Below are 17,374 nucleotides of genomic sequence, written 5' to 3'. Positions count from 1 at the left end.
ACCCACAATGCCCACTTGCCGAGAAATTACCAAAAGAGAAGCTTGATAGCAAATTATAATAAAATAAAAATCACATTGAAATGTTAACAACACCACTGGGCACTCTCACTTTATTAAAAGTATGGTATGGCCCACACCATAGGATGATCCAAACCGTCCATTAGATGGGCCATAGCCTAAATAGGTTATGCTCCAAAAATCATTTCCATAGGATGATCCTATCCCTCCAATCTTGATGTTAGAGGGTTGATCCTAACCCTCTATAGATCGGAGGGTTAGAATCAACCGATGAAAATAATTTTGGAGCATAACCTATTTAGGGTACGGCCCATCTAAAGGACGGTTTGGATAATCCTAGGGTGCCGGACATACCGTACTTTTTTATAAAGTGAGGAGTTCCCTCATAAAAAAACAAACAGCGTGAGTGACGATAACATTCTCACAAAAATTTAAACATACTCTAAAAATGCGGGTCCCCGCGGGCGGACATACTGTAAAAATGCGGGTCCCCGCGGGTGCCCGCGGGTTGGGTTTTTTGCGGGTTGGGTCACCCGCGGGTTGATTTTTCACGGGTCACGAAAACTTAGACCAGTGCCCGCAAATTTGCGGGTGGGCCGGGTCAACCCACGGGCACAGGCCACTTTTGCCAGGTCTATCCACATACAATAGACAACGAATTTTCGGTATGGGTGCAAGTTGGGTCGGGCTCAACCCGAACCGATGGGTTCAACTCGATTTTGGGTCGGGTCGGGTTGGGTTGGGTTGGGAAGAGTCAACCCCATTTAATTTTGGGTTGGGTTAGGGTTGAGGCCTTGGCAACCTGGCCCGACCCGAAGACCTCCATCCTCTAATTTTATCTTGATTTTCTTTTGGTTATGTTTTTTTCTATTTGGCCCTAGGTGAACCTGAACCGAGCCCGACCCAATTTCGGATTAGATGGGTTGGGTTAGGGTTGCACGAATTAGAGGCAGGTCGGGTTATGGTTGACCATCCTCAACCCGAGGCTCGGGTTGGGGCGGGTTAGGGTTGGGGAATGCTATCTTAGGTTGGGCTAGGGTTGGCCTCAACCCGATCAGAAGCCTATCGAACGACTACGGAAGGTCATGACAGCTGTTCCTTGTGATAGGATCCCATCTATCAACTTAATATCATATTAGGAGGGTCTTGAGGGTCTTTTAGGAAATTACCAAGGCATAGCATGCAATAAACATCCATCTCATGAATTTTAAAGCATAAATCCACCAAGGCATAGCATGCAATAAACATCCATCTCATCAATTTTAAAGCATAAATCCAAACCAAGCATACATAGAATGAACATCTCACGAAATAATATGCATAAAGATAACTCGCATTGGACATCTTGGCTTATGAAGATCATCCCACTGGCTCGATTAAAATAAAGAAATCTTCATAGGCCATATTGCCAAATCGAGGGTGACATATGAGCATCGAATCCTTTCGCATTAGAGAAACATTCGCTGACTTCAGAGTGATTTTTCCAATGGAATTGATGATCAAATCACCACAATTGCCTCATCTCATTAAGTTGATGAATTGTAATCCTCTTGCTTGATCAGCAGGTGCATCCCATGCCTCGAATTATCACAATCGTCAATCTCCACCAAACCATCTGGTGCATCCAAAATCAGATTCAACTCAAACCGATGGATGTTTATTGCATGCTATGGTTTGGTAACTTCCTGAAATACCCTCCTAATATGATATTAAGCTGATAGATGGGATCACATCACAAGGAACAGCTCTCATGGCCTTCCATAGCCATCCGGTCGTTGGATAGGCAAAGGAGATAAAGGTCATGGTCACATGCAAAAGCAGAAGTCATCCTCACCTTTAGCTAGAATCATTGTATTGTTTTAAATTTCGGATTTTGGTCGGGTCCAAAATCAGTTCAATTTCAGTTTTGGGTTTCAATTTCAGCTGAAATTTGGTCGTTTTGAATGAAATTTGCACAAATTTTGGCCGAAATGATTGAAATTGGAAAAAAAATTGGTTTTGGTGGGTCCCCACCAAAACCGAAACCGAAATTTAAATCCATGGCTATAGTAACCACCATAAAAATAGAAACTATCATGCAATTAGAAATTAATCATGCAATACGGAAACTAACATGAAACTATAAACTTTCTAAAAAGGGAATAAGTTAACTCCTACACATAAAAGGGAAACATGGACACCGTTAAAGCAGATTAAGGACCATTCAATTCGACTCTGGTTCATTAATTGGACACAGGTACCAGGGACCGAACACTTAGAACTCTTAGCATCTTCTTGACACTTAACTCCATCTGTTGCCTCTACTCCCCATCAATGCTATAAAGAACTTCACCATGGGGAAGAGAAAGAGAAGCGATATTTATCGTCGCACAAAGGATCTGTCTTCCTATATGTCTAGCAAAAACTGTTTGGGGGCTTGCTTTTCTACTCACACATGTAAATAAGTGCATATAGATAACCATTATTTATAAGATTGAGTTCACAGGGGAGGGTTTTGTTAATTTGTTTGCAGTTTTAACTTTAAATCCACAGGCAAACATGTTACGTAGTCTTTTATTTATCGACTGGAAGTCCTACCTAACTCCAGCTTGCCTACAGACAAAAAATAAGAAGAAAATAAAACACATTCTCTTTTCTGAATTAAGGTAAGAAAAAAATAAAAGGGAAAAGCTAATGAGTTTTAAGTGGAAAGGGCATACAATAATTGCAGACAGGTGCCTGTTTATTCTGAGATAAAATGCGGTAAACTGACCCAAAACCCATGATCAAACTAATTGGCAGATAACCATGATTTGAGAATCTATCTCTTTTTTAATAATGGGCTGGAATGTCTGTAACCTTTAAAGGAAAGATCAAAAGAGAAAAAGGGGGAATGGTAATGATGGCAATGAAGAGTAGAGGAAGATGAGATAAGCTAGTGGTCAAAGCAAGACCATGCATTATTGGAAAGCATTGAGCTGGTTTCTACTAGCAAGACAAAAAGTTTGTTAAATATATTTGGGTCACCCATATTACCAACATCATTTCAATCAATGATATCATTGCCTTAAACTTCAATCCCCCAATTGCAGAAAATCTTACAATGTGGCCAAAAGGAGCAGCTCCAAAATTAAACCTCTAGTAGAAACAGACAATGGTCCACCTTGACCTTCATCATCCACTATTAGCTAAAATAAAAAAGAACTCCACTTCTCTGATATACCAATCTCCTTGTGTTTCTGTTTGTCCATGCAAAACTTTACATGTTTACCACAACAGAAGCTAACCATCAGTCCAAGCAGCGAAAACTGGCATATGAGCCACAGAAATTGCAGGCCTGAACTGGGTTGAGGGAATCCAAGAACTAAGAGGGGTGGGAGTGCTGAATTTGTAGGACTCAGGTTTTGAAAATAACATCGAAATCCCGGTCTTATCCGGGCTTCCTTCCCTTGAGCTGTTCAAGCTAGTTATCAAGGAGGATGCGTTCGATAAGTGGGTCGCCATTTTGGCTGAATCTTCAATCCCTTCTCCCGAATTCACTGTATTTACACCAATAAGGTCATGTAGGGATGCTGAGAAAGATGGGTTTTTGTAATTTTCAGCAGTCATCTGTTTCCAGTCTAAAATGCCATTGTTTTCTTCTGCTAAATCCAGTTCCCCGTTACTATTATGAATTGATGGGTGGTGTTCAGTGACTTCATTGATGGCTTCTATATCTTTGTTTCTCTTGGCAAACTCCCCTGCAAGTAGAGTACTGCTTGTCGTGATTCGTTCAACATCATATCTTGTTATGTCGAAATTTGTAACAGCATTCACCCCACGAAATTTTATTGCTGCAATGTCATATGCTTCAGCTGCCTCCTCTTGAGTGCCTGGAAATTCAGTCTTATGAGAAACCTAAAAAAGAGTGCAGCTCTGTATACTGGTTTTAGTTGACACCTAGTAAAATATTATCTTCCTGAAAATTAGCCTTGAAGTAGATCATAGCTTGCTCAAAAATAAGCTACCGAATGACTTTTTAAAAGACATTTCTTTCTTTTAATTTTGCTTATATGAATAATTCCTAAAAATCATCCATCAAAAGCTTAGTAGCATCTGAAAAAACAGCCTTATAAAAGACCAGAGTTTCTGAAAACCAGCCTTAATAGAATTTCAGTGGCAGAAAGACCAGTGTTTCAAAAGTATAATCACTGATTTTTCAGGCACTCCATGCCCTTTAAGGCTTGGAAAACAGCCTTAAAGAGGATGGAGTGCCTGAAAGGTCAGCCTTTTAAAGAGCTTAAAAGACCTGGGACAAAAGGATTCTAAGAACTTGAGTTTTGTAGCACGGTAACTAATAAGTAGCTTTTGACTAAACTGTAAGTAGGAATCGAATAACTAGCATGGAGAAATTGAAGAAGGTAAGAAAGGAAATGTAAGACTGAAGAACTTATGATTCAAAAACTGACTGAATGTCCCGAGGTAGAGGTCTTTGTTTCCTGCGACCCTCCCAATTCGAGCTTGCCATCTTCCATGTTGATGATGCCTGAAAATAGCAAAAAAACAGAGATTCAGCAAATGATTTATTCCTTTTAAAGGAATTGCAGTTGAATTATCAAAGAAAAAGAAAGACCTTGTTACACCACGGTACATTGAAGCACCTCTTGAGAAACCACTGCTTTTTCTGTGAGGAAGTGGTAAGGCAAAGATGAATATTACTGATAAAGATGAGCATTACCGATAAAGATATGATTAGGTGCTATAAAAAACAAAGGTCACATACCTTCTCAAGTGTGCAACATATTCTTGCCTGCTCATATTCTTCATTTGTTCAAGTTCTTCTTGATAATTATCCAACTGAACAAACCCCATTTTCAGGCCAATGTCATAAAAGAGAAGTTGCAGTTCAAGTAACGAAAAGATCAATTTTCCAATATTTTAGATCACCACTAATAATACCAAGAAGTTGATATGAGTTGCAGGACCCCAATACTTGAGAGCTGCTAAGTCATAAGCTCTTGCAGCTTTCTCTTCCATATCATAACCACCTGAAATCCAAAGGTGGAAAGCTAAGTGAAAATAAAAGGATTTTGAGAGGATTAGTAAAAAAATGAGGATCTTAATGGTTCAATTAAGAAAAGAACCCTACCAAGATAAACTGCAAGACATTTGATTGCACGACATGCCCGCAAGTAAAGAACATGACAAACCACAAATGAAAAGTGTCAGCTAAACAGACCAAAGAAATCAAGAAACATAAGCTATGAAAAGGACTACTTTCGGAGAGATGAAAATAGGTAGTTTTCTTCTATGGCCTACCTTGCCTTCCTTTTCTGGTCTGGCCTTCCTTCTTGCAACTGTTGTCCCATAGATGGGCTTCATATCTACCAGTCCACCTATGCCTGATGGAGATAGAACAACTAGCCTTAGAAGCATCAACAAAAGCAGTGGAAGAATTAAAATAAAATGAGTAACCTAAATAATGTAAAAGAAAATTAACAAAAACAATAAAAGGAGCAAAACAGAAACAAAAGTACCAAGAACGAGCAACCTAAATGAAATGTAAAATGACAAAGCATCAAACATAACCCAAGAAACCAAAAGCAAAAACAAAATAACCTAAAAAAGAGAGAAGAAAAAAAAACAAATGGGTGCCCCTTACCTTGTAACACCTCTATATTGTGATGTTCTCTGCCCAAATGTATCAATGGACTTCCTATGACTAACTTTCCCACCTGCTTTTTTCTTTGTATCCAGGGCTGCACCGTCAGTTCCAGTAGGTGAGATCTGAAGTGGAGCAGTAACACAGCTTGATTGAGAACCAGGGCTCATTGACAAGCTGAGGGAATGAAAATCCCCATACCCCATTGGACCCACAGAACCAGACCCACCTCCATCACCAAAACAGCTAGCCATCTTTTGTTCCAATGCATGGTTTGTAGGATAATGCCTAGCCACCCAGTTCTTCAAGCCTAGCTCCTCCTCTATTGGGGTCTGGTGTATTCCATGGCCTGTTAATCCAGAGCAAATCCCCTCTTGGAGTGGCTGAAAATAGGTGTGGTGGTGTTGGACTTGACTCTGCTGCCTAAAGGGTTCATCATGTTGTGTGTTTTGGTGATAATAGATGTTGTCTAAGTTCTGAGCCATGGATTGCCTCTCATTATCTCCATAGTGATGAGTTCCCATTGTTGCACCACCTAAGAAATTCTCCAGTTTTGGTGATGAACATGGCACCATTCCTTCCCATAAGAAAGTATAAAAAGGACTACTTTAGAAACAATAGTTTAAAGAAGAGCTGAGAATGAAAAGGGAAAACAAGCGTACCTTCTTGTTGTGATCTAGACAGAGCTTCCATGATACAAAGAGAGCCATCAGATTTTAGTGGCATCAGAGGCAAATGAGTGTAAAACCCTCCATTTTGTGGCTCAATTCCATAACAAATCCCAGAGCTGTTTAGGCGAGGAGGAGCTGTAACTTGTTCTTGATGATGATGTTGATGTGGGTCTAAAGGAACCTCCATGTTCATCTGAGGGGAGAGTGAGAAACCCAACCAGTTATTATTATTCATGGACTTCATCTCCTCTTTTTTCTAGCAGGATTCTGTGTAAGATAACTCAATCATTGGAAACTACATAAACTAATCATTCATTTTCAACTAGGTTTTTAGTTTTCTAGCTGCAGAACCCATGGAAGAAATCTATGTAGTAATCTAAAAAAACACCTGAATCTCTCTCTCTCTCTCTCTCTCTCTCTCTTTCTCTCTCTCTCTCTCTACACTGTCTATGAGAAAACCCAGTAGAAAAGCACTGGAAAGAACAAAACAAGTGCCTTTAAACTAAACAAAGAGAATGAGTCCCAACAAACAATGTTGGATTACCCTTCATTCTACAGGGATCTGTGTGCTGAGAAAGGCCATGTTTTTGCTTTCATCCTCTGCTTTTTCCTAAGACCCTTAAACCCTACTAAAAGCCATGATCTCAAATTGGTTTTAGGCCTTCTCATTACCCATAGAAAACCCGGTCATTAATAGCAAAGTTGCTTTAAAGAGACTTTTCTCTTTCTTCCTTCATTGCAATCTAGTGGGTCCGGGTCGTGGTCAGATACCCAAAAGTACAGGTTACGTTTTTTCTAATTCATGGCCATGGATAGATTCACAAGGAGGACAACTGTCTAACCAGTCATTACCCAATAGTACAGCCTCTGAACTGGCCTGCAACTTTATTATAAAAATAGGGTAAGATAAATTCGCACCCACTGTAGGATAGTTCACACCCTTGGAGTGTGAATTGTGGTAGACTCTAATGTTAAATGTGGTCCGATTTATCTTGCAGGGGTGCGGATTCATCATTGTCCCATAAATAAAACACTATTGGATTTTATCTTATCACACTCCATCCAGTTCTCAGCTCAACTCATTAAAGCCTTTGTCCCAGACTGGTTGGAGTCGGCTAAATGAATCCATCAAAAAAATTTCATGAAGAAGGTGAAAGAAATCTACCCGGCTCTAATCCTGGCTCTAATTAGGCTCTTCTACATGGATCAAACACTCCATCCCAGAAAGAAAAAAATCTAAAACATCAAAAAGAAAATCCCAATAAAAAAAGAAAAGGCCATGAATATTATTAAAATTTTGGAAAGACCCATATGGAAATAAGAAAAGTGTTTCTACTCGGTCTTGTAGCTAAGCTTATTTACTCGGTCGGGTTAAATACAGTGGGGACCCACATTGTTTGGATGATCCAAACAATTCATTTGAAAGTCCCTTACCTGGATAGGGTGTCCAAAAAAAATCAGACCCATAGGATGATCCTAACCCATCCAACAGTTGAGGGAAAAATGGGCAGATTTGTGGACAAACTGTGTTTGTCCATTTTTTTTTCCCATTTTCCCTCCATTGTTGGATGGGTTAGGATCATCCTATGGGTCTGATTTTTTGTGTACACCCTATCTAGGTAAGGGACTTTCAAATGAATGGTTTGGATCACCCAAACAATGTGGGCCCACACCCGAATCCAAACACTACCAAAAACACAGTGAGCCCACATTGTTTGGATGATCCAAAGCGTTCATTTGATGGGCCCTGACATAGATAGGGTGTGCCTGAAAAATCAGCTCCATCAGACCATCGTAACCCTTCAATCTATGTACGAACCGTCAACTGAGGGGGTTTACCTTACACAAATTGAAACCACAGGAGGTCTACTTGTAACTTTTTAAATAGAGTAATGCTAGGGAAACCGGGAGTATGACCTAACAAACTGTTTCACGCCACAACATCACTAGTGACGTGAGCAATCCCTTAAGTTTAGGGAAATCAGCAAAAAGTAAAGTTTCCTTCAACACGTGGCATATTCTCATTGCAGGTCCCGTTTTAGGTCCTACTATAGGTCTCCATATCATTTTCCTTTTAGATATTAGGGGTTAAGTTGAATGTGTCAGAAACCACAAGGGGGTCTAAGTGTATTTTTCCCTTAAATTTATACATTAAATCTCATGCTTTTCTAAGGTTTTGAATGTAGTCAAATCCTGGCTCCAGGCAAAAGTGGGTCTCTGTGATAAACTAGAAATATTCCTGTAATGATAGCAAAGGGGGGCCCAAAGACAAGAAAAAGCTTCTTATCACAAAAACACATTAGAATATGTGCAATATTTGTATCATACAGATATTGCTAACAGAATGTTTCCAATATTTAAAATGAAAACCTCACGGATACCATCAAGGTTTTTAAGGGTTTTCATTAAAATTTTAAAGTATTTGATTTGGGCCCTTGTTTGTTGGAACAGTGGGCTTCAAAGGCTCTCTCTCTCTCTCTCTCTCTCTCTCTGTTGGGGGGGACAGATTTTCTCATTGGAATGATTTGGTTTGAAAAAAGGGCAGTTTTTGAGAGGGAAGTGGGGAGAGTCACACGTTTTAGCTAGGGCTCTCTTTTGATTAATGTAATCATGAGTGAATCCAACAACAACACCTCCCATCACTTTTATGTGGAAAATGCATTTCCTTGCTATAGTCTTTGCTGCCTCGTGACATTTTGGTTCCTTTCATTTTCACACTACTATTACGGGTTATTTTGTGTTTTTCTTTCTTTGAAAATACTCTTCCATCATTCGCAATGTGGTACACCCTGGGCCAACTAAATGCCATACCAGCCACCCTATCCCTCTCTTACCACTTGGAGACACTAGTTTATCATGAAAAAATAAATAAATCATGGTAGCCAGAGTTGCCCTTATAGATTGATTTTAATTTTTTATTTATTTTTTAGTAATTTCTCCTACTGGGGCGAACTGGTGCAATATATGGTAGCCCATGTTTGGAATACAGGAAACAGTGCTTTATAAGGTAGGTCATGTTGGGTGAAATAGCCCTAAATTGCCATTTTTGAACCAGAATTTTTGACAAAAATTCTGGATTAGGGTTAATAAGCACTGATAACTCCACTTATGACTTTGATGAACACATGTTTTACATGTAAATTGCATAATGCATATCTATTACTTACGTTGTCTCGGACACTTCTTGTGGAGGCTTAGGTTAAATTGTGAGTTGTGAATCGTCCCACCTATGGGGCATTAATGCGACGGCAACTATGTGGATCCTGCCCACGGGAAATGTATGTTAGCCATGTTGACAAGTATATGTGTAGGAACAAGTTTCGACACCGTTGACTGCCTGTGAAAAATAGCGTGTCTTGTGGACCATAGTGTTCTGTGGTATTATGTGGACTAGGCTGGTGAGACCTCGACCAACGGGCAAACTACCGGATCACCTAATGGCGCGGATAGCCTGGTTCCTCCACCTCCAATTGAAAGAGAGAAATTTTCCATTGCCATCTAGAAAGAATCAGATCGATCCATTCGAAAGCGGCTGCCCATGTAAAGCCCCAATTCAAAAGGAAATTAAGAATAAGCACAAAAAGTGAGGCTCCAATTGTTAAAATAAGCTTATGAACTTGGCTATGATTGACAAACTCCCTTATATAATCCTCTATTTTTTGTAGCTTTGTCACTGCTGACTAGATACTTTCTTTACTAGAAATCCCCTCTGCCCGGGTACTCCAGTTTGGTAGTTTTCATCACCTGTCCTGGGATAAGCCCAGGGATTTGATGGCAGACTTGAAAAGCCACCTACAAACGATTTACGCCCGACCATTTTGAGCTCCTTGCACAAAATTAGTAGTCACAACAATGTTTTGATAAAGGGCACGAACTCAAACCCGTGGCATATGCTTTAGCTGACTGTCAAAGGCTGCTCAAAGCCTGTTAGGAATCATAACAGCTTCTTTTAGGTAAGATGGGATATGATTAAACCTCCAGCCTCAAGTATGAAAACTAAATCCTTAACAAACTGAGCTAGAGGCACAACCCCGGGAATTGTAACCTCTATTAATGCATATATGATAAAGTGAGTTTTTGTTAAGTATTAAGACGGTGGTGCCAATATCATTTTCCCGTATTCATTTGTTTTTGGGAAATGATATCTGCGCCAAGGTGTTTCGATAAACAAGAAAAACTTGTTTGCCGTGTAGTATTTAAAGGGTTTAAAGAGCTATTTGAGAACCGTATTATTCTCTGAAATCCCTTTAAATACTACACGACAAACAAGTGGAGCCCTTGTTTATCGAAACACCTTGGCGCAGATATCATTTCCCTTGTTTTTTTTTATAAAAAGTCACTAAACAACAACATCCCATAATCGCATTCTTCAAACGTGTGAAGGACCTGTTCATTTGAGATTGCGACAACAGATTGTGTGCTCCCAGCTGATTATTGGACTCAAAATTAATGTAATTTTGACTCCAATAATCAGTTGGGGGCTCACAATCAGTGGTCACAATCTCAAACGAACTGAGCCGAAATCATATTAGTAATAATCTGATTTTCACAAACAGCACAAATTATGGGCAGTAGTCGACAAATAAGACTATTATGTCAATTAGGACAGTTTGGTTACAAATTTTGGATTGCAATATTCATCATTGATGGACATGGCTTGGCGTTTGGGGTTTAGGGTTTACTGTCGAGATGGCTCATACACCATGTTTTGATTTTATTTTTTTACAAGTGGGTTGGCATCAATTGCTTCAAAATTAAGTGAGGAACTATTAAATTATACTAAAAATATATTTCCCCTAAGAGGAATTCTAGACCGAAGGGAGCCCTTGCAAAAAAGAGGTGAAAGGGCTCCCCTATTGGCTACACATCACCGACATGCATTAATAATGGCTGAAAAGTCAAACATGATGGTGATGTGCAGCCAATGGGGGAGCCCTTTCACCTCTGTTTTGCAAGGGCTCCCTTTTAGACTTCCTCTTCCCCTAATTCTCAACTATATTATCAATGTGACCATCTTACATATGTAGCTCTAAAATCACATTTGAATAGTTCCATGCATTAATGAATGATCTGGTCAAACTTTCTTTTCTCTTCTAATATATATACACAAACCCTCAACCTCACCAATCTAATATTCCCCCACCTTTTGTTTTTAACGTTTTGGGCCTATTCAAATGGAACAAGCAATCCATGACGTAGACCCAATAGAACCTGGTCTTCCTTCCCCTTCACGTTTTACCCACTCACCCATGGAATATTTGCCGGCAGTATACTTGAATTGAATGAGCACTTCTTTTTAAAGCCCCTTCACAACACTGCTTTCATCCTTCAATTAACCTCCTTAGAAAGATGACTCAAAACAAAGCGCATTCTCTTGGGAAAGTGCCTTTTTCATGGGAAAAAGCCCCTGGAATATGCAAGGCAAATAGGGAGTGGGAGATTATTGGAGAGGAGGGTTTTAATATTCTTCCACTTCCTCCATGTCCTTCAGCTAGCCCTAGGGTTGTTCTACACGATCTCCAAATTATACCTCCTCCGAGCCCATTTCAACCTCCCCTCAGCAATGCTTCAAAAAAGGGGCGTAAAAGGGAAGACCCTTTTTTGACTGCTTATATTGAGTGCACCAAAAACTCAGTAGGGGGTAAGTTCTCTATGGAGAAGAAGAAAGGTGGTGGCCTTAAAGTGGGGATTGGTAGGTTTTCTTGCAGGCACTCTTGTGATGTTAGAGAGGAGAGCTTGGTAGTGCCTCAACTTTCTCGTCCTCACAGAGATTATTTCTTGGGTAAAATGGGTTAGAGAGATAGAGAGGTCTGAGAAGTAAGAGTCTGTTTCCTTCTTTAACAAGTTTCTTGTTCAAAAGGGGTGGTAGTGGTGATAATTTTCATATGATTATTCCTTGGAATTTGATTATTAGTCTTTAAATTTGTTTTGTTGGGCTTTTCTCCTTCTAGAAGTATTCAACCAAAAATGAACACAGAAAGTATGGCTTTGGACACACCAAACAGGAAGAAAGAAGAATGTCTATTATATTTCATTAAGGCTGCTTTTGGATACGATTTGGATTTCTCACATTTGCAGTTGAGATTTGGAACTGGATAAGATCCTTAGATTTCCAAATCAGTTACACCGGTGAAAAAAATCCGATTTTCAAATCTGTTCTGCAAGACATTATTTGGAAATCAATATTTGTGGCAATTACCTTCACCATTGCTAAATCAATATTTGTGGCAATTACCTTCACCCTTGCTGCTCCTTGACCTTGCTGCGGCTCTCTCTCTCTCTCTCTCTCTCTCTCTCTCTCTCTCTCTCTCTCTCTCTCTCTCGTACAACATGAGCACGAGGATGATTGATGTATTTTGTATCCAAAACTCAAATCCATATCCAAATACAAAAACATGCGGTATCCAAACGTGGCCTATTGGAAGCAATAAATCAAAGGTTGTAAGATCATTTAGACATAAAGAGGAGAACATTTTTTGAACTTGTAATTGTGCTCTTCACTTTTTCATAGCATCCGCCCACCTTTGAAAACAAGGTAAACTTAAGCTAGAAAAAAATATCTCATAAAAGAAGACGGCAATATATGAAAATTGAAAAATTACCAACAACTCAGTTTAGGCATAGTAAGACAAAAGAGGAAATGTGGAGAACTGGGTTTTTACATGAGTTCCTGATGGAGAGGAGAGAAAGTCAAAGGCATTCCCTCTTCTTCTTCTTCTTTGATAGAGAAGTTTTTTTTGCGACAGCAATTTCTTCAAAAGCCTTTTCGAGAGCATGCATTGCAACATTGTAAATATTTACAGTTCCTGCCCCTTCTGCTGCGAATTTGGAGGCCAGCCAACATAGAGAATCATATCGCAAGGACCGAGATTTTTGATAATTTACATTCATTTCAGCACCCTCTTCATCTAAACTAACTCCACACGTAGCATATCTTGTCCATCGTTTCAAAATGTAATGAGATGGGAGTAACATTATGTTTTTCATAGAGAAGACTCTTAAGATATGTCTGCAAAGAATACCGGAATACTCAAACATCTGACAGCTACAACTCGCCTTCACTTCCGAAGCATTGAATATAACAGTATATGCCTTCTTCTCTAACCCGAATTCTACAACCCTGAATGTGCTATTTGGCCCATCCTCACTAATTATTTCTGCAATATGACGAAGACTCTGAAACAACTGTTCTTGAATTTCCAAGAAAATTGTGGCTGTAAAAGTTTCTGACACTTGCTTTTCCATAGGTGACCCTGTTCTCATAACCAAGTTCGTGCAACTTGTCTTGAAATCTTCTTCAAGTTCCTTTTCATACTGCCTATCTATAGCCTTCTCACACTGATAAACAAATTCCTTCAAGGAGGTATCTCCATCCATTTCTTCACTAAAAAATGAGTTTAAACTTTCATTTTGCTGGGTAACAGACATATTGGTATAGAATATGTCCTGTAAGTATGGTTGGACCCAGTGTTCTCGACTTCCATATAACAGTTGAAGCCATTCATTCTCCCCGAGTTCATATTTATCTATGAACGACCACCAAGATGATTCGAAGTCATCATTTGGCTTTGTCACATTGATGCATTTAAGAAAATCCTCCGCTAAATTTTGTTGTTTACATCCTAAATGACCCAACTTCTCTGTAAAATTTCTTAAAATATGCCACTTGGTAAAATGGTGACGAGTTCTTGGGAATACCTTTGTAATTGCTGCTCCTACGGTTGGATCTTGATCAGTGATTAGTGTAGTAGGATTACTTCCAGACATCGCTTCAAGAAATGTATTAAATAACCAAATAAATGAAGCTTCAGTCTTATCAAGTAATACTGCACAACCAAATAAGACAGGCTGTCTATGATGGTTCATCCCTTTGAATGTAGGGAATGGCATCCTAGTTTGATTGGTCCTATATGTGGTATCAAATGTAACAACATCACCAAAGTACTTGTAGGCCATTCTTGACCTAGCTCCCGCCCAGAAAAGGTTGGTGATATGAAATTCTTCATCAACTTGTACCGCATAGAAAAAGAAAGGATCCGTTGCCTGCATCTGCTTGAAACATTCTAATACATCCTTACCATCTCTTCCAAAGATCCTATTTCTAAGACTTTGAATATAGTTTGTGCATCCTCGCAGAGTGAAGTCAATGTTATTGGGTCCACTAGATTGATCTCTTAGTACACATATAGCACTATTGGGGCATATTCCTGCTCCATCAAAACCATTGATCAAGTTTCTCATAGAACTAGATGTTCGCCTATGAGACCGAAGAAGAGGCACTTCTCTTGGAGACACCAATGCATGGTTATGGTCCTTTACAAATTTTATAACTCTCCATTTCCCAGAATCTTCCTTCTTTACCTTGAGCATTGCCTTGCAACCTTCCCTAGTATGTGGTCGTTCTTTTTTGCATTTCGTTCGACGAAAACCCTCTTTGGAACATACAAATTCTAGCCCAATAGTGATTCCATCACGCCTTGAACGACGTCTCAGATTGACGCGGATGCTAAAACCCACATATCTAGCATATTCATTGTAGAATATCCTAGTAGCTTCCTCAGAATCGAATTCCATACCCACATATGGATCAACATCTGCAGGTCTTCCAGATTCAATTGGCCTTCCAACAGAGTTATTTACCACTTCATCAATCTCACTGGCTTCCACTGCCATGCCACATTCTTTGGTATCTTGTACACCCATATAAGATTCTTTAGATGCATTACCTTTGTTTGTGATGCCTTCCATAATGTCATTCAGAAAAATCTGCAACAAAGTTGAAATATAACTAAATGCAACACCTCCTTCCTAACCCCATAAGCAATCAAATGCATGAAGGTTTATTGACACAGTTATTCCAACATATCTATAAATTTAGTCACAACCTATAAAAAAAGCCCAAAAAACATGCAGAATAACAACATATAACATCCAAGATTGCAGAATTCTTTTCATTAAATTATAACAATTCACTACAGATAATAGTTCTGAATTTTCATTCAATCAACCCCCAAATGTAATGTAAAGAAAAAAAAAAAAAAAAAAAGCTAGAGCATTTTTGGGAAATCTGAAGCCTGCTTATTGTGGGTATACTGTAAAATAACTCATGAATTACACTTTGGCGAATGAAAAAATGAAATTGATTCTCGAGTTGTGAGACAATAGTCTAGCTTTAGGGCCTCTTTTGTTTTCTCCAAAATTATTTCCATATAATCTTATATGCAAATAGCGTTGAAGATAAATATAATTATTTTGCCATAATAGTCATATAAATGATACAGTAAGTGGTTTCCAAAGAGGCCATAGTGTTCCATTTGCATATAAGATAAAATTGAAAGAGCATAATCATATTTGCAAATAACAAGTAAAAACAGTGACATCCAAAGAATCCCTTAATTTCTGTTTGAAGAGTTTGGAGGAATTTTAAGTTTTGGGTTTCTTAAATCTTAGGGATATTAAAGAAAACCCAACAAAATTCCTGCAATCCAAACATGGCCTTAAGGAAGATCAACAAAATAGAGAAGGTTGTGCATAATCAAAGAAAACCCAACAAAAGGCAACTGTTATTTCTTTATATTTTTGGTAATTTAGGTATCTATGAATTAAGGGGAAGAAAGGACTAACCTGAAAGAATCCGAGTATGGATTGTGATGTTTAAGCCCTGGAAACCGCATCCGGACTGCCCTCATAGCCATCATAACGCACTGGAAAGGAATAATAGGGCATGGCAATCTGCAATAGAATGATTTTTTTTCTTTTCCTGAATGAAAATCAAACAGACGGAAGAACAATCCATGTGGATTGGACCGGAGATGAAACATAAATTTGGGGAAGCACGCAATTTGAACCGAGCAGTAGCATCCGAGAGAGAGATCATCTGTCAAAATAGACAGTTCTCATAAAAAGGAGATTTTATGGGGTCTCACCCTAAGATGGTCCAACTCAACTCAACTCAACTAAGCCTTTGTCCCAAACTAGTTGGGGTCTTCGGCTCATGAATCCTTTAGAAATTTTTTATGAAGAAGGTGAAAGGGTCTATCTGGCTTAAATAGACTAAGTCTAATCCTGACACTAGTTGGAATTGTCTGCATAGATCATTTTCTTTCATGCTATCATATCCAATGTCATGTTCTCTGTTATGTTCTTAGCCCTCAAGTCTTTCCTCACTGTCTCTAACATGGTTGTTTTTGGTCTGCCTTACCTCTTTTTACTCCATCAACTTGGCATGAGTAATTTCTTATCACTGGAACATCCAAAGGCCTACGTTGGATATACCCCCACTTTTTTACGAATGTCTTCATTTTTAAATCGATCTAACCTTGTGTGGACGCACATCCATCTAAGCATTCGCATTTCCACTACACTCATCTTATGCAATGTTGCTTCACCCTAGGATGGTCCAAACCATTTATTTATTTTATGTTTTTTATAACCCGGAATTTATCTAGGAACCCTTGGTGAGACCTTAAATTTTAGGGAAATTTACAGTTACACATTCGACGATAACCCTATAGTGTCAAACTCATCAACTACAGCTCCTGACTTTTCAATGTGTATAAGGTAGACCCCCTCCGTTGACAGGTAGACCCCTCCAATTCTGAATTGATTCATATGAACCAGAGATCTTAGACGACATTGATAGTGTTTCAACATAGGGGATCACATTGAAAATTCAGGGGGTGTAGTTGATGAGTTTGAACTTAGAGGGTTATCTTTGAATGTGTCCCAAAGTTGACAGGTGTAACTGTAATTTCCCTTAAATATTAATGATGAGAATAAAAGATACAGGAGGACATGAGAACCTTGCCTCTAACACATAATACAATGGAAATATAACAGAAAATCTCTAAACCAAAAGATAGAGCAACATTTTTTATTTAGGGAATTGATAGCATCCATTGCAAAAGGCATTTCACGGCTGGTCTGTCGCACGTTGGACCAGCCACTTCGAATCTTTTGGTTTAGAGATTTTCTGTTATATTTCCATTGCGATGGACCCTAGCAAATCCCATTTATTAAAAAGACCCTGTGTGGAGGATTCCAATACTGTCTGCAACAATATCAG

At 39.0% G+C, this 17,374-nt stretch overlaps 1 protein-coding gene and 1 pseudogene across 3 annotated transcripts; both read right to left on the bottom strand.

Moving 5' to 3' along the window:
- Positions 1–3,029: 3,029 nt before the first annotated feature.
- On the bottom strand, positions 3,030–6,970 carry LOC143854237 (AP2-like ethylene-responsive transcription factor ANT). Of its 2 annotated transcripts, XM_077364090.1 has the most exons (9): positions 6,301–6,970; positions 5,639–6,215; positions 5,296–5,378; positions 5,126–5,134; positions 4,936–5,024; positions 4,760–4,833; positions 4,610–4,660; positions 4,446–4,522; positions 3,030–3,869 (listed from the first exon to the last, which is right to left on the bottom strand). In XM_077364090.1, exons 1-9 carry the CDS (start codon positions 6,551–6,553, stop codon positions 3,280–3,282), a joined length of 1,803 nt encoding a protein of 600 aa, XP_077220205.1. In that variant the 5' UTR covers positions 6,554–6,970; the 3' UTR covers positions 3,030–3,279. The 2 variants fall into 2 exon arrangements, with proteins under 2 accessions (XP_077220205.1, XP_077220204.1); XM_077364089.1 differs by having other exon boundaries at positions 4,446–4,660.
- A 5,789-nt stretch (positions 6,971–12,759) lies between these two features.
- LOC143854812 (protein FAR1-RELATED SEQUENCE 5 pseudogene) lies at positions 12,760–16,296 on the bottom strand (annotated as a pseudogene). The gene is made up of 2 exons (XR_013237593.1): positions 15,934–16,296; positions 12,760–15,075 (listed from the first exon to the last, which is right to left on the bottom strand). The product of XR_013237593.1 is annotated as a protein FAR1-RELATED SEQUENCE 5 pseudogene (transcript).
- Positions 16,297–17,374: the final 1,078 nt, after the last annotated feature.

This window comes from Tasmannia lanceolata, unplaced genomic scaffold, assembly GCF_043159265.1.
Source record: "Tasmannia lanceolata isolate RefF3 unplaced genomic scaffold, GAP_Taslan_0.1 ptg000020l, whole genome shotgun sequence".
Classification (NCBI taxonomy): Eukaryota; Viridiplantae; Streptophyta; class Magnoliopsida; order Canellales; family Winteraceae; genus Tasmannia; species Tasmannia lanceolata.
This window is presented reverse-complemented; position numbering and strand designations above follow the sequence as displayed.

Bases quoted from the DNA above. Each gene is read 5' to 3' on its own strand.
- LOC143854237 (XM_077364089.1), bottom strand. From the start codon at position 6,553: ATGAAGTCCATGAATAATAATAACTGGTTGGGTTTCTCACTCTCCCCT. The intron at 5,379-5,638 runs GTAAGGGGCACC...TATCTCCATCAG, and splicing joins CAATATAGAGGTGTTACAAG to GCATAGGTGGACTGGTAGAT. The intron at 4,834-4,935 runs GTATTATTAGTG...GGGTTTGTTCAG, and splicing joins CAACTCATATCAACTTCTTG to TTGGATAATTATCAAGAAGA.